Source organism: Mixophyes fleayi, chromosome 12, assembly GCF_038048845.1.
Source record: "Mixophyes fleayi isolate aMixFle1 chromosome 12, aMixFle1.hap1, whole genome shotgun sequence".
NCBI classification, from domain to species: domain Eukaryota; kingdom Metazoa; phylum Chordata; class Amphibia; order Anura; family Limnodynastidae; genus Mixophyes; species Mixophyes fleayi.
Window position 1 is genome coordinate 14,077,964 of NC_134413.1, and position 23,766 is coordinate 14,101,729.

At 39.9% G+C, this 23,766-nt stretch overlaps 2 protein-coding genes across 5 annotated transcripts in view; one reads left to right on the forward strand and one right to left on the reverse strand.

Annotated features, from left to right (window-relative positions):
• Positions 1–2,830, forward strand: part of ITPK1 (inositol-tetrakisphosphate 1-kinase) — a 103,167-nt gene extending 100,337 nt beyond the window's left edge. For both annotated transcript variants that reach the window (XM_075191808.1, XM_075191810.1), the window contains one exon: positions 823–2,830. In XM_075191808.1, coding sequence (XP_075047909.1) covers positions 823–1,112 — 290 coding nt within the window. In that variant the 3' untranslated portion in view covers positions 1,113–2,830. The remainder of the gene's footprint in view (positions 1–822) is intronic.
• A 2,170-nt stretch (positions 2,831–5,000) lies between these two features.
• Positions 5,001–23,766, reverse strand: CHGA (chromogranin A). Of its 3 annotated transcripts, none has more exons than XM_075193120.1 (9): positions 23,667–23,766; positions 23,435–23,535; positions 22,111–22,157; positions 18,582–18,675; positions 15,629–15,697; positions 11,427–11,528; positions 8,946–9,344; positions 7,530–7,924; positions 5,001–5,587 (listed from the first exon to the last, which is right to left on the reverse strand). In XM_075193120.1, exons 2-9 carry the CDS (start codon positions 23,481–23,483, stop codon positions 5,504–5,506), a joined length of 1,239 nt encoding a protein of 412 aa, XP_075049221.1. In that variant the 5' UTR covers positions 23,484–23,535; positions 23,667–23,766; the 3' UTR covers positions 5,001–5,503. The 3 variants fall into 3 exon arrangements, with proteins under 3 accessions (XP_075049221.1, XP_075049223.1, XP_075049222.1); XM_075193122.1 differs by having other exon boundaries at positions 7,467–7,924; XM_075193121.1 differs by having other exon boundaries at positions 7,536–7,924; positions 23,667–23,765.

Sequence of the window (23,766 nt, forward strand, 5' to 3'; positions counted from 1 at the left end):
AGTGTCTCTCTCAGTGGCCTCGTTTATCACATAAATAGAAAATTATTCTGCATTTTCTTATGTTATTTGGCATAAGAGCCTTACAGAATGTGCATTTCAGTTAAATTCTCTTTACCACAAAGTCCATTAAAGAACCAGTGTTTTTTTTGTTTTATTTTTTAGTAAAAGGACTCTAGTTGCACTCATCATATTTCTCTTGAAAACTCCCTTTTATCTCCAACTATTAGAGCTGTAGGGTTTTTGGGAGATGTACCCAGGGCTGCCGGGATATGGTGCTTGGTTTCAATAAGGGGGTCTCTTTTAAAAAAAAAAAAAAAAATGTGTTGTAGCTGTAGTTCTTTCATAATACAACATGGAGAGTCGTACGACATAGGAGTTACTAATAGAGGGGGTGACCAGATATCTAATAATTATAGAAGCAATCCTGTAAGTGTATAAGTTCTATATAGAATGGAATACTGTCTTACGTTCTCTCTACCTTAGCTGGCTTGGACCATGCAGGATGATCCCCCAAAGTGGGCAGAGAGAAAAGAACACTGTAAAATAATGGAATTGCTTTAACAGGACCGTTTAATTATTAATGCAGGTCAGTGACTGACTGACTTTGTGGGATGGATTTCTCGGCAATGTGGCATGGTGCTGTGAGCAATTGCGAATCATTTTATGTGCTATACAGAGCTGTGACATTCAGGGAAAGGCAAGGCAGACCTCCTATAGGACAAGTTAAAAATGAATGATGAAATCTCCACAAATGTTATCTGCAGTGTTTCACCAGTTTTGATGTTGGTTCATAATTTGTTTTTTGTGCATTTTATTTCGTAGGCTATGAGGGGGTTCCAGAGTTTTTCGGGGATCTCTTGAACCACATCACAACCATTCTTCAGCGTCCAGAGCACAACGCAAACAAACCTCCGGCGGAGCCGAGCGTGGGGGTCCTGGGAGACCGCCTGTGCTGTACCCCCAACGCTAGGATAGACCCCTGGATTGTGGAGAACGACACCAACGGATCAGTGAAACTGCCAAGCCAAAGACTAGGGTGCAACTCGGCGGTCTCCCCCAGCTTCCAGCAGCACTGCGTGGCTTCCTTAGCGACCAAAGCTTCCTCCCAGTGATCGAGGACTGGAGAAAGGATCAAGGTAGACGGTTCTTGGAGGACTATCGGGACAGTTTAGGTTTTAATGATGTTATCTGGGAACTCGAACTCTGGTTAGAAAAATGGCAGATCTGCTAGGAGGGACTTAGAGTACAACGCCGCAACTTCTGTTATCTATAATCATATCTGCGCCTGGGGCATTGAATGGGTTGACAGAATCCCGCCACTCTTTAGATCTCCTGCACCAATTCCCTGGCGGGAAGGGGGGTAAAAAATAGTCATCACGTCACAATGAGACCCTCCGATAAAGAAACCTATACTCTGTACGCTTCTCTGCCGCTGCAGAACAACCCACGTTTTGCTGAAAATCAAATGAAAGAGACATAGGTACTGCCATCGGATGTAAAGAAAAGAGATCGAACGGGATCCCAGATTTTTCAGATGTTCTGCAAAAAAAAAAAAGGAATTATTTTTAAAAACAAAGAAATTTTATTCTGTAAAAGTACTGATACTAAAACATAATGCCCAGTACGACCACAAAAGTCAGCCACTGGTTACGTAATTGTAGGATTTTCTAATTTTTTATTTTTTTTTTCTTAATTTTTATTTTGTTTTGATCTTAATGCTCTTTCTAGTACTTTGGCACTTTTGTTTTGTTGCATTAGTTCAGTGATACGGCTAGATTTTAAATAAAACTTGACTTCCAATCACTTACCCTTCCTGCCGTAAAGAGTCTTCTGCAAAAAAAACACTTAACCGCCACCAAAATCAAAGCAAGTTGGACTCCGGGAAGAGGGGGGGGGTCACTAAATCACCTGTTCACGGAGCACTCCCAACTCGTTTCACCAAGTTCAGATCCGCCTTTGTGCAAGTGGAAAATATGATTACAGTTTTATAAAAAAAAGAAAAATGTATATACTATTGGAATTGTCCTGCTGATTAAAACAGATGTACTCCATTACTTGGCAATTGCAGAGTTCAGAATTTATTTGAAAGACGTAAACATTTAGAACTAGAACTCTTTTTAGGAGTTTTAGTAGAAATGGAGGTGTTGCCCATAGCGGCCAATCAGAATCTAGCTATCATTTATCTAGTACATTGTAGAACATGATAGCTAGAATCTGATTGGCCGCTATCATGTTCTATAATGTACTAGATAAATTATAGCTAGAATCTGATTTGTTGCTATGGGAAACATCTCCACTTTTCCTTTTAAAAAGGGTTTTAGTACCTCGGCCCCTTCGTTTACCTTGTGCATCTGTATCCTATTGATTACTGAGAGAACCAGCTACAAAAGTGATGTTTCCCAGATGCTGTAGTAATACAAGTTCCAACGTGACAAACAGGGCATGCTGGGATTTGTAGTTCCCTGGTGACACCATTGACATGTATCATTAGACTATAGCGCCACCTACAGGGTGGGAAGTATATTACCTGCTGGTGAATTAGGGGATGCCTCACCTTACAGTAATAAGTAAACAATATAGATTACAAAAATATACAGTATTTGACTAAAACTACCCTGCATAAAGTTTTGTTGCAGTTCATGACCTTTATTCATTTCTTTTGTTGGATTTAATTGTTGCTAGTTTGTAAATTTTCTGGATAATTGTGAAACTATATAGTACATAATGGTTTAAGGCTCCTAAAAGTTGTAAAATATTTTGGTTTTGCATTGAACATAATTTCAGTAATAATCCAGGAGGAAAGAAAATAAATGTACCTGATTTTTATTTATTTTATTTTATATATTTCTTTGAGAATGAATTGGACAGAAGCTCAGCTCTGTGGTTTGTGATACGAGGTTATGGATTATACCAGCACAGAGGGGGGGGGATTGATCAATTGACATCCTTTCACAGTTTGGATCGAATCAGCTTTTTACCAGTGTTAGTGACACAGCGCCAGGCTTTAGAATAATTACTACAGTGTTCTCCCCAGCACCTATTTACTTGTCACCCGGCTCTTGGAGCCCAACAGAGTCTTATTATATTATAATAAACCATTGTTTCTCCTATTATAACAGGCACTATAGCCAGCAGTGTGTGTTACACCACTGACCACCAGTCCTGGCAGGTGTGGACAATAACCTCCAATATTGTTGCAAAGTATTACAACTGCCCCAACCCGGCTACTTCTTGATGCCACCCGGCTGGTAACATTTTCTGCGGAGAACACTGGGCTACATGTGTGATCCGCAGTACCGATCATAACCCATCTGAGATTGATTTGATTATTTATCAAGCATGCCGGATCTGAGCAGAGTCACTCAACAGGTGGGCACATGTCTGTACGATTTTACCAACCCCATGGCGGTGGATGCAGTTTTTCAGCAATCGGGCACAACGTTTGACAGCGGGCAAACTTGAAAAAAAAGCTCAGGAAACTTGGACGGAGAGGTTGAACGATAAACTCCATATATTTTAGTCTTCATATATTTAAACAACACTGACCAGGATGGCTGATAAGAACGTGTATCTTAAGAGATGTTGTACTCCCCTTTTATTCAACTACAACTCTTCCCACGTCTAGAGCCACTTTAATTGGTTCTACTGTGATCGTCCATGTTGGATGCCCTACAGCAATGACTATAATGTGGTTCTGGGATTCAGTGTTCTATAGAAGTGTCAGCTCTTTAGGTTAGAAGAAAATATTTATAGTCATGTCGGCTTTAAGGGGCTACTAACCGGAGTTTTAAAATGTGTTTTAATTTTTTAGGCTTGGTTTTGCCTTACAGAATAGCCAAAGCCCCAAAATAATGTGACTATAACTGTACTATTCAGCTGTATCCTGAATTTTTGCTGCAGCTTTGTTACAAGTGCAGTGAATTTTAGCTGCAGCTTTGTTACAAGTGCAGTGAATTTATTCCCCTCTTCAGGCTGTAACTACCATACATCAATACCTAGACACTAATTCAGGGTGGAGTATAGCATTCATTTTATAATTGTATTTATTTTTTTCCTTTTAATCATAAAAATTAAATAGAGTATTATTGTATATTATGTATAGGATGAATTTACCTTTTTAACAAGGATGTTCTGTCTGATGATATATATTTTACTGCCTGGTCTCTGAAACAATGACCTGTTGAAATTGTGTGGATGTAATGTGCGGAGCGCAGTAATATACTTCAGTAATCAGCAGCTATTCAGTGTGATGCACATTTTGTTATTTAAAGTTACTGGCATCTAAAACATTAGTTATCATTTCTGTACAACTGCATTTGTGAAAGTAGTGATATGATTATGGATTCATGTAGTATGTGAGAATTTCTCCTTTCTGTGGTTTTTAAAATATGAAGTATCTTGTAACTTTTTTTGAGACCTTAATATCCGCATAAGGCCCCGTCCAATGTATTAGATTTCTTTTTATATTTGTTTATTTTTTACCCCAAATATTAATTATTGGATGTAATTGTGTATATCAAATATGACAATAGTAGTACATTATTTGAATGTACGGTGCTAGGTCGCACATGTGTTTTAGAATGGATTTTCTGACCAGGAATCTGCAGCATTCTAAGGCGAAGATACGCTGATACTCGCTAAGATTGGGGAGCGATGTTGTACCTCACACCATAGCGGCGACTGTGTCCAAACGCTGCACGCAGCACTGTCAGAGAAATGGTTATAATGTGACCAGTATTCCTCCTTCATGTTACGCTGAGGCAGCTTATCTCAGTGTATGCTTTATTAGGGTATTTCTAGACCAGGCAACTTGATGCACTTAAAGGCCTCCACAGGCGGCCCTCTAACCTTAGAAAGGGCTGTGCGTTACCCGTAATCTCAGTAATTTTGTTAAAACACATTTAACAGCAGCAAGAGATACTGCACGTCCTGCAGTCCAACAATCTTTCAGATTTCACCAAGTTACTCTAATGAGGTCACTTCAGAGAAAACCAGAGACATAAAAGGACAAATCCAGTATTTATTTCCCTTATTTTTATAACAATATACCTCCGCTCCCAGATTTAATCAAAAGGTAACAAGTTATTGCAATATGTTAATCTAACAAAAATAATAATTATACTAAAAAGCATTTAAAGTTCCGACTGGAGCAGTAAATAAAAATAAAAAAATGAAATGATAATAGATTCATTGCCCAGAACTTCAGACATTCGAAGGTGCCTTTGACGCCTATGAAAGTGGATTGAAAAGTAATCTCTACGGAATAAACAGCTTTTTTTTTTCTTCCCAAAAAAAGTATAATTGTGACAGCCATCTTTAGCTTTACTACGTGACAGATCAGATCAGTGATAAATTAAATCTACTTTTACTTTTAACCCCACAGCTGCTGCTAGTGATTGTAATGTATTTTGTTTCTAGCAGTTGTAAGGTTAAAAAAATAAGAAAAATATGTAGAATGTGCAATGGCAAATAAATCAAACAAGGTTTGCAACTCGTAAGGGTGTCAGCCCCTCCTCAGGTCATGCAGTTTGTGGGCGACGTTTTCCAGTTCCGCCTCGATGGCTGCCAGACTCTCCAGCTCCTGGTCCTGAAATGATGATAGAGGCGTTAGTACCGTGCGCTACCCGTCTACACCAGAGTTCTACCTCAGGCGGTAGGAGAGTTGTGGATTTCCTGCAAGGGCGCTACACAAGTTTGGGGTTTTTTTTCCTGCGCTATTTGTAGAAAATTATATATTATGCATTTTCTTGTTGCCCAGAATATTTTGGGTCTATTTTAGCCACTTTATAGGAACTAATGGAAAGAGGGTGCAAATCTGCATAAAACAATGAATAATGAAAGAACATAAAATGAAACGCAGATGGAGGGGGGGAAAAAAAACACCCAAAACACTTGTGTGCTTGAGGTCAGACCCTGTTCCAGGCACATATTCGGAGGCTATTTACTATTGCACAACATTTCTGAGAATGGAAAGGAGTTTAGGGGTTTTTTTTTTAATCTTTTATAAACGTCTCAAATCGGCTCAACATGTCTGTGGGTGCAAAATGACATTTAGAGAGTATATAGAAAATCCAAATCTGTTGTAGGGGCTTCCATATGGTTTCAGTGGCTGGTTGCAGGCTGCATGTGACCTGTGATAGTGATGTTTATATTTGATCGTAAGTTGTTGTTTTTTTTTAAACTGTGGGGCAAGTGTAGGTGTTGCCCATAGCAACCAATCAGATTGTAGCTATCATTTGTCCAATACATTCTAGAACATGATAGCTAGAATCTGATTGGTTGCTAGGGGCAACACCTCCACATTCCCTTTTTAGAAGTTTTTTTTAATAAATCTACCCCTTAAGTCTCACTCACCTGTGTTCAGACAGAAAAAAAAATGTTTTAAAACGTTTGGTGAAGATGTCGTTACTGTCAGTGGTAGCTTATAACACACACACACTCCTCATACACAGTAGCAGATTATAATATGGGCAAAGCTCTGTACAGCCTCAGAACACTGTCCTACCATTTGTCACCACTTTGTTGAAAGAGGACTGGTTTAAAAAGTTCTGTGGTTTTCATAGGGCTCCATCATATTCAAATACAACAAAACTGGACCCCATTGTGCCTGCAAAGCCCATCACATGTCAAATAAGGTTAAAAAAAAAAAAGTTATAGAAACCGATTGCAACTTTTACTGTTCATTTTGGTGGATTAGGAGTTTGAATTATGGGATTATAAACATTGTGAATTATACATTTCGGGTGACAAAAGAGGGGATGGGTCTGGTAAAACAAAAACACATTGGAGTCCTAGATTTGCACCTCTGTGAAATGCAGAAGCAGCAGACTGTCCAAAATCTTTGTAGTCTCCCCATTTAATGCCACATGATTACAAAAAAAGGACAATGCAAGGTTTGAAGACTCACAAAGCTGGGTGTAACAACAGTTGTTACAGGTACTGGCAGACTAGGGGTCCAGGATTAGTACAGGATCTACAGCCTGATCGCCGCTATGGTCACCATCAGCATTGTTGGTATAGACTGCAGGATTCTACAGTAGGAAGCTGCTGATAATGATCCACAGTAAGTGTAAGGAGGTGGTCAGTGAGTAAGGAAGGTATAGAGCAGTGTTGGCTAACCTGTGACACTCCAGGTGTTGTGAAACTACAAGTCCCAGCATACCCTTCCAGCAATAAACTGCTATATATTAGCAAAGCATGCTGGTACTTGTAGTTTCCCAACACCTGGAGTGTCACAGATTAGCCAACACTGGTATAGAGGAAGGGAGGGTTGGATACATTTTCCTAGGCCACCCTTGCTCTGACGTATGCCCCGTGGGCATTTTTATGTAGCTATAAACACCCATAAATACCTGATAAATGTCTCATGCAACATAGGAGTGACTCTAGACTAGATATAGCTCTAGGACATGGTAATGGTTCGATGGGGATGCGTGAATGGCGTGTTGCAATCTTGCACAACATACCATTGTGTAGCCGACAATGGCGGGAGCTGCAGGTTTTTACTGTGACCTTTGTGTTGTAATAACACCAACCTCGGTCTTCCTGGTGGCACTTCCTTCTTCCTTTCGCTCTTCTGTCCTTTTTGAAATTGGGGAACCACTTTCGCCGCTGTCCTCTCTCAAGCGTTCCCTCTCCCGGCTGCCGAGGTCGTGACTCTGGTCCTTGGGTGGAATCTTCATGGAACGATCTGGATCCTCCTGGCTGTTGCCGGATACGGCGCACTTCTTGGCTCTAAGCTCTTTGGCCAGCTCGTCCATTTTGTTCCATCGTTTTGAATCTTCAAGGTCTTTCGATGAGGCGTCTTCGTCACTGTTGACCAAGTAGTCGCTACAGTCGATTGTTTCCGTCTCCCCTTTGCTCTCTCTGCTGCTTTCAGCTTCGGCGGTCTCTCTGTTGAAATCCTCAGGAATCCTCATGGAATCTTTAGCAAACAAAAAGAATTACAATCGCTGACTAAAAACAAGACTCCCTGTAATAATTAATAAAAAAAAGAAAGTTTCCATACAAAAATTTGCAATCATTTACTAATCTCTCAAATATTTTGGTATGTTGTAGTCGAGTAAACAGTACTGTCTTATCGGTCCTTAAATGTCAGAACTAAACTACTCTGACATTCACTGCATGCTGCCATACTTTTATGAAATTCATGTCCCCATCTGAAGATATTGAGTTTAATCAGTAAATTAATTGTAGTCTTGGTTAAGGACATTATAAACATTGGGGAACTCACTGAATTGATTTGGAAGTGATATTTGCTTATCTCTCTATTCCAATGCTATTTTTTGTGTTTTGGGCGTTTTCAGAATTGACGATTACACTGGTTCTACTTTAATGCTGTACAAGTAACACAAACTATGAATTTCAAGCATACTTAAATTGGAAAGGTAGTCTTATTAATGAATTACATTTTTGTAAGTAGTGGTTGTCTATATACAGCGTAGGCAAACATTTTATGGGCTGGACCAACACACCCTAGGCCAGTGATTCCCAAACTGTGCGCCTAGGCTCCCTGGGGTGCCTTGGCGATCTCACGGGGGGGCCTCGGCCAGGGCCAGTGGTAAGCAAGGCGGGGGGCTACTTGGTAATTATTTTGGCTTAGGGGTGCCTTGAAAAAATTATGGAGACCCTAAGGGTGCCTTGAACTGAAAAAGTTTGGGATCCACTGGTCTAGGCATTATGACCACCATTGAGGCATAACGCGTTTTACATTTTCTGCAAAGTGGTTGAATAAATTCTTTTGGAATTAGTGTACATCCTGCGTATCAGGATTAAGTTCTGTTATCTGTAAAATGTAGGAATATGACATTATAATCTTATAAAAGTCTCCCTTGTTATCTGCATTCTACAAGTGCAATATATTGCTTCTGGTCCCATCAAACTGATCCTCAGCCAGTTCTAGGGTACAGAACGCTGCTTACAAATCTCCACCAGTCAATACATACTGTCCTCCCGTTGGGTGTCATCCTCCTCGTTGTCCGTTTCATTGCCATCTTGCTTCAAGTTTTCTTCTTGTTCCGTATCGCTGGTCTCGTCAATCTGAGAAGCCTCTGGCTCCTTCTTGGAAACGGTCTCCTTCTCCTCAGATGTTCGACCACCGCTGGTATTTTCTTGGTTGTCTTTGGGAGGCTCCATGTCGTTGATCTCGTCTGTGATTCGGTTGTCGATCTCTTCATCCTCGGAGGAGTCTTCCCTCTTATCGATCTCGTTACTCTCCAGCTCGTCGGCGCTGTCTTCCTCCTGCGTGTGCTCCGCGCTCATCCTCCTCTCTTCCTCCTCTGGCTGCCTCTTGTCCTCATCGCTTTCTGCAGATTTACCACGAGGAGAAGACGCTTCTGATTTTTCTGCATAATAAGGTTATTTATAGGTTAGAAAATTTGTGGTGCACACTGAGGATAACACATCTCAAGCACAGGGGAAGCACAGTGGCCTAGTGGTCAGCACTTCTGCCTCACACCACTGGGGTCATGAATTAGATTCCTGACCATGGCCTTAGCTGTGTGGAGTTTGTATGTTCTCCCTGTGTTTGCATGGGTTTCCTCCCACACTCCAAAAACATACTAGTAGGTTAATTGGCTGCTATCAAAATTGACCCTAGTCTGTTTGTCTCTGTGTGTGAGTGTGTGTCTATATTAGGGAATTTAGACTATAAGCTCCAATGGGGCAGGGACCGATGTGAGTGAGTTCTCTATACAGCGCTGCGGAATTAGTGGTGCTATATAAATAAATTATGATGATCTCAAAGTCTGATTTGCTTCCAGCAGACATTTCCTATGTATGGGGGTGCTCACCTCTTACCCCATTATCAGTTTCATACAATTTATAAGTTGTTTTATTGTAGAATATATTGAAACAATGATCTCAGACATTCATTTTATAGGAAAAAAGTAAATATATTGGAATTATCCAATAAGGACATTTAGTGGGGGAAATTCAATGATGTGGAATTATACAAGCTAAAGACAATATATTGTTAAAGGGTAACTCCACTTTAAAATACAGGTAAGGGAGATAGTATTCAGATATCCTGCATAATGGTTTTTTTTCTGCCACTTAAATTTATTACATTTACAACTTACCCTCCTCTTTCCTGAAACTGCCCTAGCTTTACCCATCTCATTAAACTGCTTAGCAGTGCTCTTCATAGTGACCGTAGGAGGAAACACTTTTATTTTAACATTATCAGCAATTACTTCTGGTTTTCGAAACTTTCCGGACCACATGTTTCCAGATAAGAGCTCCCATATATTTATATGTGTTTAGAAACGTTTGGGTCGAACAGTGATTTTTATCCAAGAATATCTTGGCTGTATTTCATAGTCACTTAGAGCACTATATAGCAGTGGACATAGGCAATGGTTCCTCTTACAAATGGTTTCCACTACTGTGAACGTTTGCGTACTATGACCGTTGGAGGAACACATTATACAGAATCCGCCCCAGCTATGTCAGTAACCGGGTGGCACTGGGGTGAGAGTTATTTAATATGTTCCATTACCGATCCTGGTAAAAGACGTTTACATCTAAAGGGCCTCACTTCGAGGATCATGTAAGTACATTTGCACTATACATAGATGCCTCTTGGCGCAGAATTGGTGCACTGCACACGTCTGTACTTAGAGTTGCTCATGTATGTTACACGGATTCTGCGAAACATTAGCTTTGTGATGTCAGTTTTGCGCCTCTCCGAACGGTGCACGTTTGGGAGTTGAATCCTCATCATCAACATTTATTTATATAGCGCCACTAACTCCGCAGCACTGTACAGAGAACTCATTCACATCAGTCCCTGCCCCATTGGAGCTTACAGTCTAACTCCCCTAATTTAGACAGAGACACACACACACACACACACACACACACACACACACACACACACACACACACACACCCCCCCCCCCCCCCCCCCCCCCCCCGTAGGCTTTGCATTTTGCTGCACTTTTCGGTTGGACCCATCTATACACTACATTTAAAAAGTCGAACGTTTCTCAAGATTCCTCTTTATACAGATGTGGAAACACAAGTGTGTAGACGCAAGTTGGCTCATAGGCAAAATGTTCATCTTCACTTAATATTTACTTAACCAGTGACTGAAGGGCAGGAAATTATTCTCTCAGATAAATGGCACTTTTAACAGTCTAAGTTGGTGTCTTTCTTTATAATGCATTTTTTTTTAATGTCCCTGTACATGGCTTAATGACAGCAGATTAAAAGAGACCGATTTCTGTGAATGTTTCCTCTAGCTATAAAATATCTAGATAAAGTAGTATCTGGATAAGGCTAAAAGCTAAACTGAATGTAACAGTACAATAAATTAACAGATCACCATGATTAATCCCGGTATTACGTGTAACCCTATAAGGACACTGCCTGAATATCACACGAACACCAAGGTTACCAGCAATAGGAGTCACGGTGACACTAACCAGGGAGGAATGGTTGTTTGTTCTGCTTTTCAAGGACGCCAGAAAGCTCTTCCCCAAAGCCCCCGTCGCTCTTCTTCTGCTTTTGAAGCCTCTCCCCAGCCCCTGTGGAGGTCAAAATTAATTGGGATCAGTCAGACAATAAAAAAATAAAAAAAGTGATGACATTCTTATGAATGATATTTTTTAGTATAAATAAAACATTACTTTCCTTAACACTTTGTGTTTTAAAGCATACATGTTTCATCAAAGAGAATGAACTAATGGAAATAGTTTTGAAGCCACCTCTTGAACCACAACGATTTTGCTTTCCGTTGACCACTAACGGTGTATGTTTTCCGTCCAGCACAGAACAGTTATTAAAAAAAAATTACGTTTAAAACTACCCCGCTCCCTCCTAAAGCACCTCCAACCCTATGCGGATTGTGGGCCGGTGGATGTATAGCCGCCCGACCCGCTGGCATTGCTCTCTTAATATCGGCATTGTGACTTGGCAATCAGACTGGCAACAGAATGGAAGTGTCGGCATTAAGCCTACCAACATTTCCATTCTCTACGTTTTGTACCCAACGAGGACCAAGTTATTGGCTTGTACACACCGTCCTACAACTTTTACTGAAGACATTGCTTTGTTTTCTATATTCCTGTCCCTCTTTCTTGGAAACCCAATGAAGTCATATTTCAATGTTGTACATCAGGTTTCAGTTAACAGGCCTAATGTTCCCTACCAAGCAGATTGCTATTGGAACTTATCAGTGAGCAACACTATTCACTGTGTTACAAACGGAGGACTCCATACCCTTCTTTACCCCAAATATACTGTAAAATACCAAGGAAAAGATTTGTACGGACATTCGTCCAGCGCCGGACTCTCTTTGTGGATCAGTGATGTGTGGATATAATAGGTCATATTTGCTACATATACTGTATGCAGAATTTTGTACATATTTAAAATACAAAATATTTTTTAAATGCCAGAACTCCCACTCCTATAAAAAATCCTCTCCACCGATGTAAGTAGCAGGCAAAATAATGCAGAAACCAAAAACATTCAACCCAAAGACTGCGCACACTTCTAAATTGCCGGGATAACAGCTGTGAAGAAAAAGATCTCAAAATATCCGACAATTACATGGAACAGGAACCACAGAACAGCGTACATGGCGGTGACAGGTTTAGGGACTCGTGTACGCAAAGGTTTGTCAAACACCAGCAACAATAAAAAAACAAACATCTGCACCAAAGATGGCATTAGAGAACTCTGCACCGGATAAAACTAGAGCTCTCTGTAAATTACACTCTGATCTCCACTACAGAACATACTTGGGGGGAGGGAGGGAAACACTAATTCTGGTCCAGATTCGTTAAGGAACGTAAATGCCGATACGTGCCGTAAAGTTGCTCTTTCGCCTGCCCATGGACCATATACGCCAGAGAATGCAGCAACGTCCAGTTCATCTTCAAGCACAAAAGAACCCAGCCTGCGATTCAGGAGCAGAACTGGAAGGGGAACGGTCATATGTACATAGTCAATGTACAGTAAGGGCGCGCTAAGCTCGAGTGCACGCAGCAGCGTCCGCTCCAAGCTTTGGGCATCGCTAACGTACATGGTTTTCTGTTGTATCACTTGTCCCAGGTACAGGGCAGGTGTAAGTGCTGATTAGTAGCGATGACGGCGGTGCATGTATACATGCGTTTGCAATTATTATTATTAGCATTTATTTGTTAGGCGCCACAAGGTTTCCGCAGCGCCGCACATAGTACAAACAGTAGACAATACAGGGTATAACAGTACAGAACAATAAACAAAAGTACCAATACTTCAGAAACTCCAGGCAGGCAGATGCAATAGACACGGAGCAGAAGAACGGGGTAAGGAGACAGGAGGGAAGAGGGCCCTGCTCAAGCGAGCTTACATCCTAAGGGAGCAACTGTTAAAATGCATTTTATGTACCTTGGCCATTAATATCTTTCCTGTGCATTCTTTTGGGACTTTATATGCATCGGACGTATCCTGCAGTGTATTGTGTATTAGAGCAGAGCGCACCTAGATCCGTATCTTTTGCATCCACTCCTTGTTGGATACAGATGTGTGTATGCCCGTTTTAAGTGCATATTTAAAAAAGCAAAACAAGAACGCACAATATGTTTGTTTTGAGCGCCTTAATGAATCAGGCCCTCCGTCTTCAGTTTCACCCTGGGAAGAGAAGCTATTTAAAAGAACCGTTGTACTACTTAGACCCTGCAGTGTTGCCTTATGTGGCTCGGTGAGTAACTAACATCACCATAGCTGTTGCTGGTGTCTAACTGGCCTTTTGGTGAAGTACACAGAGGGCTCAGGCTACTATCTCAAATGTCAGTTAATGCAGAATTTTACAAGGATCCTGTTTCACCTAATAACGCGATAAGAGTTGTTAATGTGAGACAACTGGATGGGATAGAAGCACATTGTTGCCTGCAGAAATATAAGGATGAATGAGAGAGGGAGAGCGATCTGCAGGGAGTTGGTAAAGACTTTGAACATAGCCGTGAAAGCTGCCAAAATCCCAGTAGCTGCAGGAGACGTCTTCTGCTTACACCAGATGATGGCTCTATAAATAGCAGCTGCATCTCTATGACAATTCCTCTGATCTCTGTGAGCCGCTGGGATTAAGATGCAGATTCACAGGCCTGGAGGGAAGAACTGGAAGCTACAACAAGTCAATGTTATTCAGCACTTCGCTTAATGAGATTGTCTCCCGTATCCATCATATCAGGCACCGATCTGCCATTACAAGTCCGTATTTAATGGAAATAAAGCAATATTTGTATATTTTGATAAGTTAAAGAACAAAGTGAACACTGCTGTATGAATAGATCTATTTTATCTGCTCACTCAATAAATACTTCCCTGATCCCCGTAACCCTCCTGTCACTTTTTACTGTTTAATGCGCCATAATAATTATTTTAAATAGCCAAAACGTTTTAATTATAAGAAAACAATCACTAAATACACCTCCCTGACACCTCTGTACAATGCTGATGTTATAGATTTATATGGATACATTGAAGAGACAACTATTGATGCCCCTTCTAACAACAGTAGGGTGGAGATATTGGGGTAGGGGGGCTAGAAGGTGAACGCCTTAAGGTCTTTCAAAAATGTTACATTTTTCTTTGAGAAGTAACAGTTTATATACAACAACATTTACCACTGTACTTTACAAATAGATGCAATCAGAATGAAATCGACAATCTATAGTTGAATGTTAGATAAAATACTAATATTTCTGAGTCTAGTAGAGAAAATAAATTGCACAAATCACAATTCTCAGATGTCAACCATTACTTAGGGCTCATACACACCCCTATCGGGACAACGCATGTGAACGAAATACAATGTTTTCATGTCCTGCGCTTTTGGGCATACAATATATTGTACTAGTAGCGATTGTTAGTGTGAGACATGGGGCACGCTGGGTTCTAAAATGTCACTACACCTGTCCTGCATATATTAATGTGCAATAGAAGTGGGTAGATACTGACGAGCCCTTAATGTCTCACCTTCTTGGGCCTGATTCATTAAGGATCTTAACTTAAGAAACTTCTTATTTCTGTCTCCTGGACAAAACCATGTTACAATGCAAGGGGTGCAAATTAGTATTCTGTTTTGCATATAAGTGAAATACTGTCTGTTTTTACATTTAGCACACAAATACTTGATAGCTTATTTGTACACTGAAATTTAAAGTTGATATTTGTGTGCTACATGAAAAAACAGTCAGTATTTAACTTATGTGCAAAACAGAATACTAATTTGCACCCCTTGCATTGTAACATGGTTTTGTCCAGGAGACTGAAATATGAAGTTTCTCAAGTTAAGATCCTTAATGAATCAGGCCCCTTGTCTTTATTTTTTGTGGTTTTGCAAAATCCAGCGCTCAATAAATTAGCTTTTATCTGATCCCTTTACTCAGTACAATTCAGTGATTAAAAATAAATAAAATACACCAACTGTGCAAGTTGGGGTTTCTTTATATGCCAGTAATGCCCGGATAATGTCAACATTATCAAGTGTGTGGCTATTGGTGGAAACCATGAGGTTTGAGGGCTGAGCGTCTGTCTATCTGCCGGGGCAGCATCCAGTCAGACTATTACTGCCCCAAGACCAGTCCCATGACCTCCTGCACGTGTAACGTAACGTTACACCCAGGGTCATCGTTACCTTGAGCCGCGATTTCCTGGAGCTCCTTCAACAAGTTCTGGTGCCGCAGGATGGATATAATCCTTTCATCTGTAATAAATGCAATATATTGTAAGACACAAAACAGTTTAGTTTTTATGAAAACTTTTAATGAGACGGTTGGTATATTCAGATTCTCTACAGCAAGGATTAAACTAGTCTCATTCTAATCTGTCAGACATCAAACTGGACATTGTAAGTCAATAAGAATGAGGGCTGCACTTTAATTAAGCCTTTAATAATATGATGCAGAGCTACTGACAGTCTGAATAGAGTTTCTGCGAAAAAAATATTTCCAGGAGCAGAGATCCCATAATGACGGCAGATGTAGTAAAGGGTCAGACAAATCCTTGTTATCTTGGTTTCTAAGCACAAGATGCTCTGCAGATATATAACAGACCAGTAAACCAGACATTGGAAATTGTGGTGCTCTGCAACAGAGAAATCTTGAGGTTCCAAATGGCACAAGTTTATAGTAGACGGCCATTTCAGGGATCTAAGGGATGTATATGAGAGTGCAGCCTATCCATTCGCTAGGAACCAGTGACATCACTGAGAATGCAGCCTATCCATTCACTAGGAGCCAGTGACATCACTGAGAATGCAGCCTAAACATTCACTAGGAGCCAGTGACATCACTGAGAATGCAGCCTAAACATTCACTAGGAGCCAGTGACATCACTGAGAATGTAGCCTATCCATTCACTAGGAACCAGTGACTTCACTGAGAATGCAGCCTATCCATTCACTAGGAGCCAGTGACATCACTGAGAATGCAGCCTATCAATTCGCTAGGAGACTGTGACATTGCAGAGGAGCAACCATGATGTCACTGGCTCCTAGTGAATGGATAGGCTGCATTCTCAGTGATGTCACTGGCTCCTAGTGAATGGATAGGCTGCATTCTCAGTGATGTAACTGGCTCCTAGTGAATGGATAGGCTGCACTCTCACTAATGTTAATCACTAGTTAAGAAGTAATATTCATGGAAATATAGTTCTAACAAAACAAGGTTGGGGTTAGGGAACGGTTATCTATTCCAATTAACTTGAGAAGAGCTTGTTGCCGTTTCATTTTAAAAACGGAGTATGAGACTTGCTACATATATTAATAAACTAACATAACAATGGCTCCCATGCAAACATATATGTGAGCCCATGGTATTAACAAAGCTATACAATCTTATTAATTTGCCACTGGTTCTTCATTCTGTTTATTTTATTGATTTATATTGTGGGGGTTTCTTTAAAATCGGCTTTAACACCTCCTATCCAGTTGGTATTATAGACATTTAAATACTCTATAGCCCCTGTTTAGATGTAAATATATTTCAGACCAGAATATTGGTAGACGTTCAGTTACTAGAATATAACTACGGTTTAATTATAAAATCAATATTTATAGACAAACCAATAACTAGATAAATTGGTTGTATGGGGACTTTAAATTAGTCTTCAAAATACCTTCTAATAACAGTAGAAAGATATGAAAACAGTTTTTCCAAATACCGTTATTAACGACACCATTTACAATCCTATAAACAAGCAAAAGGGGATGGCTTGTACCCTTATTACATAAATAAATAAATTTTTAAAAAGTAAAAATCAAACAGAGTATATTTTATTACTAATACATTTAAAGTGACCTACAGTACTTTAAACAGGCCTTGCCAGCCCCATAGAATACCACATTGGTGCCTTTAAAGCAGATTTAGGCAAACTCTGGCATCCCAGCTGGTGTAGAACTACAAGTCCCAGCATGCACTGCCAGACAAAGACTGAGAAGGATCGTTGGGACTTGTAGCAGATAAATGAAGTTTTGTCTCTCCGCAATACAAAGTTATACAGTATGAGAGGTCATAACGACCGCATGCTGCAGAATCTGCACTCTCAGCAAATTTCAACACGTAAACAAATTTTCTAAATAAAATTATTACAAAGCAGGATATAGGTTTCAATAGACGTAAATCAGAAAAACTTTGAGGAGCGATTCCCATCTCCATAGATATAATCGCCGTCCCGTGAGTTTCTGGTCAAGGACATTGACTCAGAAAGACATGAAGGATTCTAGGAAATTTTTCCTCTGCTACAGACATTGCAATATTGTCTCTCTAAAAGACAATAACTCTCATTAACAATGTGAAAAAAAAATAAAAAAAATGCGGAATCGCACCAGAGGGTTTTTTTGCCTAATTCGTAGTGAATTAGCAGGCGTACACTCACTTCCCGGTTTTTGGAAACCCACCTGTAACTACTATTTGTGGGCTTGGCCAGACACTAAAAATGGTAAAACGGCACCTCAAAGTCCAACTTACTTACTATTTAGAACAACCCTCCTCGGTAAAACTTTTAAGGGTTTTCTTCCAAAATAGGGCTTGGTTCAGCCTTGTATGTGTCTGAAATTAATCCTGAGAGTGAGGGGACATGAGGAGGGCTATATTACATGTTCCTTGTTCGTTTGAACGTTGCAATGACATTGGTAGAAGTTTGCTTTCCCACCCATGTGTAACTGGATCATGGCGTACCAGTATAAGTGTAGGGAGGAGGTTGGGTTTGCGACACCTGTAACCAGCCGGAAAATTTAAGACATTTTGATTGGGAGGAAAAGCTGCGCAACTACCTGTAAAATGGGGCAATTACTCCATTGGCTAAATTCCACCCCACTAGTGCAATCATATAACCCTAACCCCGCAAAATTAAAATATTATTTTTCTACTTAAATGCAAAAGTGCACCTAGTTTTGCACTGAAGGAGGAATTTCACGACTCCCACCCCTGCTCCTACTATGAGACGGTGCCAACAGCTGCCCCCTTCGGCGTAAAAACCGATGCAAAAAGTAGGACATCACAAAAGACCATTTGCACTTTCATAAATACTATCGGTCGAGTCCATGTTTGTTCATCTGAGACAGGACCTGAATACATCACAGTTCTCACCTCCTCTCAACGTTTCCAGACATTCCTGGCTAATGGGCACAGGATTGGGTTTCGACAGCGTGTCTGAAATCACCTCCACAATGCATTGCCTTATCTGGCAGGAGACAAAAGGACAGAATTAGTAGTGTACATCCCCCAGTGAAGACAAATACACCCCCTGCATTCAAGAAAAATGTTGCATTGGTCCCCTTCCATTTTTTTTTCTTTCATTTTTCTGCTTTAGGTTCATGATGAAGCCTCAGACTGATCAGTATTCAGCGGATCTCAATCCCAGACTGGCTTTTTTGCATTCTTAAACTGTATTTTTATTTAAAGGACAACCCCAACTTTGTACACAATACAAAACCACTGTGTAATATAAGTTTAGAGACACTTTGGTCAACAGAATTGGCTGTTTTATAGCGTTTTGGTCTATAGAACATCTTCTGAGTGGCCCCCTTTTCCCTGGAATGCTGGGAAAACTCTGGAGCGAGTCAACCAGTTTGACTACAGACCCCTCTCCGCGGTGCTGTAATATTACAGTGACATAGCAGTAAGATCTCAGGAGGGTCCATGCAATTGTGGGCCAATCAGATTTACCAGCAAGCTCAATCAAAATCCAATGTATCCAATTTAATGTTGATTGGGGAAAAAAAATGAGGATTTTGGGCCCAGATGCAAAATGAGGTCAGGATAATTTGGTTACAAATTAGCGTATCAGTGGACCAGATGTCCCCGTGTCTAGACAGCTTAAAAAGTTTCACTTCAATTTCAAATATCTTCAATTATGATGAACTCCCGAAATGTCTTCATGTTTATTAACTATATTAGCAGCTTGTTTGCATTTCTTAAAATTTTGTAATTTAATTTTCTCATATCTAATTAAATTGCCATTGAGGGTATTTCTTCATAAAGCCCTTGACCGCTGATCATCATGAAAGTGTGTTTTGAGACAGCTTAATCATTATGTTAGGAATCATGTTGAGTGATTAACATATATCACCAACTGCAGCAAATTTTGTTTCTTGTATTTTATGAAAATGAGTATTCGGTTTTGCACATAAGTTAAATACTGACTGTTTTTTCATGTAGCACACAAATACTTGATAGCTTATTTGTAATCTGAAATTTAAAGTTGATATTTGTGTGCTACATGAAAAAATGGGCAGTATTTAACTTATGTGCAAAACCGAATACTCATTTGCACCCCTTGCATTGTAACATGGTTTTGTCCAGGAGACTGAAATAAGAAGTTTCTCAAGTTAAGATCCTTAATGAATCAGGCCCAAGGAGATCAGCGATGCCTAGGACTACATCGTTTCATGTCCATCACATGTGACACATAACAGATCAAATATGCATTCTCCCAGTCTTAAAGCACTACCCCCTCCGCAGAAGGAAAAATCGGAGACACTAAGGGGTATATTTACTAAGCTGCGGGTTTGAAGAAGTGGAGATGTTGCCTATAGCAACCAATCAGATTTTGCAGAATGCACTAAATAAATGAAAGCTAGGATCTGATTGGTTGCTATAGGCAACATCTCCACTTTTCCAAACCCGCAGTTTAGTAAATCTAACTCTAAGTTCTCTATATGGACTTGTATCTTTTCTGCAGTCTGGATTGGAAAATTACTTTTGTTCAGAGTAGATTTGTTGCTTCTGAATTATATAGCACACAGGAACCAGGACTGCTATGCTAAACAGTAAAGACTGGCTTAGGTTTATATCTTCACCTTCAACTATAAAATACTAAATGATGTCTATATAATTATAAGGGAGCTTTCCACTTTATATTATGGAAGATGGCCAGTAGAAGTCTCTACTAATTGTAAGTATCGAGACCCTACCAAAATCAGAACATGGTGTGGAATAGAGGGTGGGGGAGGTTAATAAAACTGCTTAATTTAACGAGAGAACCCCTAAAAAGGCTCGGGAGGTACAGCTGACGTCCATCTCTTCTTACTCACATTATATATAAATACATTTAAGTAGCAATAATCTACAGCTCTCATCTGCAGGAATAAATGGTTCTGCCATTACTTAAGCCTATTTGGCTAGGTTTCCACTAATCTGCTTCTTAGCAAGGCTGTTTACCATCTCCTCCTAAATTAGTGACAGACAGACTGTAATAGATATATGGCAGCAAGCAGCGAGCAACGAACAGTAAAAATATCTCTTTATCTTTTGTTTGGCTTTAAAACCTATAACACTTTATCCTATAAATAAACTGCCTTTATTCAGCTGCAGTGAACATTTGCCAAGACACTAATAAAATGCAACACTGGATCCTCCAATACCCAATTACATTTCAAACAGCACTGTGTAGATTCAGACTATGTTGAATGTGTTTTAATGTATATTCTATATATTCTAAGTTTTACAAATAATGAAATCAAACTTAAGACTTCACTTACAGCCAAGTTGGGACACTAACAGCATGTTGGGACTTCTAGATTATAAAAAATGCACACAAAATACATAGCAAACAACAAATAACACAGTAAAATAAACACACAGACACAATCCAACATGTCATTCTATATAAAAGTATTTAATCAATAGTGCTCAACAGACTCCAAATAAAAGCACCTGCAAGGACATCAGATCTTTTCAATGTATTATTGTATTTTTGAGACTTAGGTGTTTAAGAGAAACAAAATCTTAATGTACTCTGACATTCATTGTACTGCAGAAGTAATGTATTTAATCCATAAAACATAATAGGAAATAACAGCTTACTAGACATCATCTCCCCATCACAAGGAGATTTAAAAAGGTCATTGCCCACTGGAGAATTCATATATTAATATAGGGGAAGACATTTGTAAAGACTGATGCACGGGTAACTGTACAAAATAAAGGTACTGCAACCAGACATTAATTTAATTTTTTCTAAACTTGCTAGAACATTGACAGTCTGATTGTTTGCTCAGGATTAAAACAACTTTTTAAAACACAGTTACCTGTCCACTAATTTTCAGAAATGTTCCCCAAGAGATTTAAAGTTATAGACATATCCCTTTTGATAACCCATTAGGATATGAAAAATGAGAATTGCATCTCACTCAGCCTATCAGTAGCAAACATATTTACAGATCACCTCTTGTACTAGAACACAGGAACAGAGACCAAGTCGACACATAGATTAAATAAAATTGCACAATAGGAAATCTGAGCATAGGAACTACCTGTATCACATCTCAGTGTATTTCAAAGGACGAAAATCCTAATTAAGTCCAAATGGCATCTTGGTGCTCACTGGATTGTGCAGGGAATTACTAGCCATTCAGCAGCACAGAAATGTAATGTGTTACAAGATTTTGCTCAATTGCATCATTTTAATTTCCAAAGCTCCTATGAGTCTTCCTAATGCTATGTAATATATGTTGTTTTAGATCTATACCATTAATTAAAAGGTATCTTTTTCAGTACGGGAAGGATATATCTCGCTATGGGCATCTCAGATATCTGCAATGACCTTACCACTGTTATTGAGACAACTTTCCCACTCCCAACCCAGAGTGATTCAACGTGAATGTGATCTCCTTACCTTGGTGTCATCTTCACTGCTGGGACTGGAAACAGGAAGAGATATTACTGGAAAAAGGACAAACATAACATCGTTATAATGTATGACGCTGCGATCTCATGTGTATGCATAATATTGCAATGGTAGAATAAAGATGGATAATCTCAACATTATCCAGATAGTTTTATAAACCAGGGCTAAGAAGTTGTAAAATATGTCAAAGTATAAAAGGACATTCAGCATAATGCTGACATCAGGAGATCTCCAGGAGGGGTACAAATTAAAGGCAGCCACCGACATGGAAATTTTCCCCCATAATATCTTCCACCACTCCATTCTCTTTACCATCACCATTACCCACATATGACCTCTAAAAATGTATTTCTAAAAGCACCACTGGCTAGGAAACCGCTAAAGTGTGTGGGACAATATTGGTGGGACAGTAGAACCCAAAAGGAGGAACATTGAATTTACAGTCATTGTCCGACCTAGATGGTCCCTACCATTTGCAACGATCTGCCTGGCTTAGGCAAAGACGCAAACATTGCAGCTGCTACAAATACATCAATTAATGCCCAAATTGATGGTGGTTTGGCCCATGTGGTTTCATAGAATCCAAGAATTAAGCTGATCTAACCCAAAATAAACCGGATAATGTCTGTAATAAGATAATGTGCTCTCCCTAGCAGGGGCTGGCTGGCAAATTTTAGCCCAGGGGGGAAAGACTCTGCTCAGCATCCTATAGGGAACATTGTCTAAGGTAGCCCACTATGGGACTGTTAGATGACCCAGGCCAGCCAGCCCTTGGCCCCTAGTCATTCTAAATAAATAAATAAATCCTAATTAATAAGTGTATTAAGCATGTTCCCATTATGCTCCATAAATGACTAATGACAACACTATCTTGTAAGGATATTATCCAGCTGTAGACACTAACTGTGTCCATGTACAACACTGCATGCTCTATCTATAGCATTATATACTGTGAGATGCGTTTCATATTTTGCACATAAATCCCAGGACTAATACAATCCTATATCACTCTCATGTAACATGTTGTATTATACACACGTAGGAATATAAGCTGGAGAGGGGAGCATAAGACGTTTAGTGGAAGGTGACCTTGTCTTTTGGACCTTCGATCTATCTCGGTGCAGGAATATTCCTCTATACACCCCCCAAAAAATACAAGTCCCCGTCTAATCCTATGTATGGGGTCTCTGCAGCAGCTCAAGAAAGCGGCGAAGCCTCATTGCAGTCCGGCGCTGCTGTCCTTGGTGCTGAAAGGACAGACACTGCGGAGAGACATGTGGAGCTCATCCCCCTGACAATGCATTGCTCTTACCTTGTACTGCACACAGGGCTACTACACACAGGACCCCTATATACATCATTCTCAGCAGTCTGGGGCAATGGGTGTAATCCTTTTGTTCCAGTCCCCAACTCCTAAATAAGAGAACAATGAAAAAAAATTATAAAATAAAATAGATTACTTGGACAGCAGACTGCTGCACAGAGACAGGGACAGATTAGGGTCTGGCAAGTATCTGCTTAATGAGATTAGTAATAGAACCAACCTTTCTCCTTCCCTTGCTTTCTATGGATAGATATTGAGCACTGCAGCAGTCCAGTTTATATATCCCTGCCCCTATGGAAGTGACGTCACAGCACCCCTTA